This window comes from Chrysochloris asiatica, unplaced genomic scaffold, assembly GCF_000296735.1.
Source record: "Chrysochloris asiatica unplaced genomic scaffold, ChrAsi1.0 scaffold00011, whole genome shotgun sequence".
Taxonomy (NCBI): Eukaryota; Metazoa; Chordata; class Mammalia; order Afrosoricida; family Chrysochloridae; genus Chrysochloris; species Chrysochloris asiatica.
Genome location: NW_006408529.1, coordinates 24,018,718 through 24,020,567, shown reverse-complemented (window position 1 = coordinate 24,020,567; position 1,850 = coordinate 24,018,718). Strand labels below are relative to the sequence as shown.

Genomic DNA, 1,850 nt, shown 5'->3' with positions numbered 1-1,850 from the left:
GATTCAAACTGTTGACCTTTCAGTTAGTAGTCCTGTTCATAATCCACTAAGATCTCTCTCTCTAAAAGACAAGACTTCTTAAAATATTTATATATATAAAAGATTACAATACTATGATTACAGCTAAAGCATTAACAAGAATTTCCTAATAACTTCACTTATCCAGTGAGGGTTCAAATGTCGGACTCTACTTTTGACCTCCAGTTTGCTGAAGACCCAGTAATAGTGGACGTAGCTAGTATTAATTAAAATTTTAAGCGATATTTTATGTGACACTTCAATATTTTACAGAGTCACATCATATATACTGTATCTCTATACAAACAATGCATACATTGCATGTTTTCCATGGTGTGTTATTTTTTTAAGTGTGCTATGCCAATTTTTTTTTTTACATGTTGCTGACTTCAATTTCTATTTTGATCACAAATGTTATGTGAAAGAAGCAAGGGCCCTTTTATACTCACAAACATGTGACTAAGATAATTTTTGATCAGAGATCAAAGACATTGACAGAGACATAACTGAACTATAACATAAGTAGACCTAACATAACCTAATGGTTTAACTTAAAATGACCTTGTTAAGGTGTTTGCATTCAATTGTTAGCTAATGCACTATAATTAACAATTTAATTTAATAAAACAAACACAGTTCGATTGCTTACTTTCCAATGACTAGTCCTGGTGTGGTGCTGTGGGTTAATGCGCTGAGCTGCAAAGTCAGCTTGATCTGCAAGGTCAGCAATTCAAGCTCACCAGCTGCTCCTCAGAAATCCTATACAGTGTCATGATGGGTTGGAGCCGACTCGACAGCATTTAACAACAACAAAAGGGGCTACCAACCTCTGTCTATGACTTCTTGACCATGGCTTATATCTATATTTATAAACAAGATCAAAAGTAGCATTTTCAGGCTATTTTTATCCACATAGGTAGGAGATTAAAGAAAATGAACAGAATCAAAAGAGAATGAACCGAATGATAGGATTTATCTGTAATGTGGGAGGATGGGTCAACAAGTCTGAAATTCACTTCTGGATATATCAAAAGACAAACAAGGTATATATATGCCAGGCATGCTAAGCCAGAACTAAATTCCATCATATCTTTATGTTATGTGGGAGTGTATTATTTATATGGGCACATGTGCAAAAAGAACTATGATATGACATACATCAGTATGCAGAATGACATGATTACCTTTATCATTTCTTCTTCTCCTGCTGTCTTACTTTTTGCTTCTATGTCACCTGCTTCATTGCATCTAATAAAGCAGCTATTTGAGGCCAGTAAAGCCATTTTTCCCTAAATAAAACAACAACAAAACAGAGCTATGAGAATAACTGCAAAATAATTCTTAACTCTTGAGACTAAATTACAGAAAATATAGAAAAGAAAACGCACCAAAAATATTACTATGCAAAAATAACCATAAGAAATATTTTAGCATATTTTTGTTGATGTTGTTGTTGTTAAGTGCCATCAAACTGAGTCAGTTCCGATCCATAGCGACCCTATACAGGGTTTCGGAGGAGCGGCTGGTGAGCTTGAACCATCGATCTTGCAGTTCAAAAGATTTTGCAGTCCAGTGCATTAATCTGCAGTGCCAAACCAGGACTCCAGCATATTTTTTAGTAGGACTAAATTCTAGCTATTTAACATAGAATTGTTTTCTTTTGGCCTAAAAGATACTGTTATTTAGTGCTACTATAACACAAATACCGTAAGAGGATGGCTTTTATAAACAAATTTATTTTTATCCAGGTTAGGACTCCTGGTGTGGCATTATAAGATAAGCACTGGACTGCTGCTGGCAGTTCAAATCCATCAGCTGTTCCATGGAAACCC

The 1,850-nt window shown here is 34.9% G+C and overlaps 1 protein-coding gene across 1 annotated transcript in view; it reads right to left on the bottom strand.

Annotated features, from left to right (window-relative positions):
* The window catches only part of FRG1 (FSHD region gene 1), a 33,274-nt gene that overhangs the window by 12,799 nt on the left and 18,625 nt on the right, over positions 1–1,850 (bottom strand). Inside the window, exon 6 of the mRNA XM_006834458.1 lies at positions 1,203–1,307. Coding sequence (XP_006834521.1) covers positions 1,203–1,307 — 105 coding nt within the window. The remainder of the gene's footprint in view (positions 1–1,202; positions 1,308–1,850) is intronic.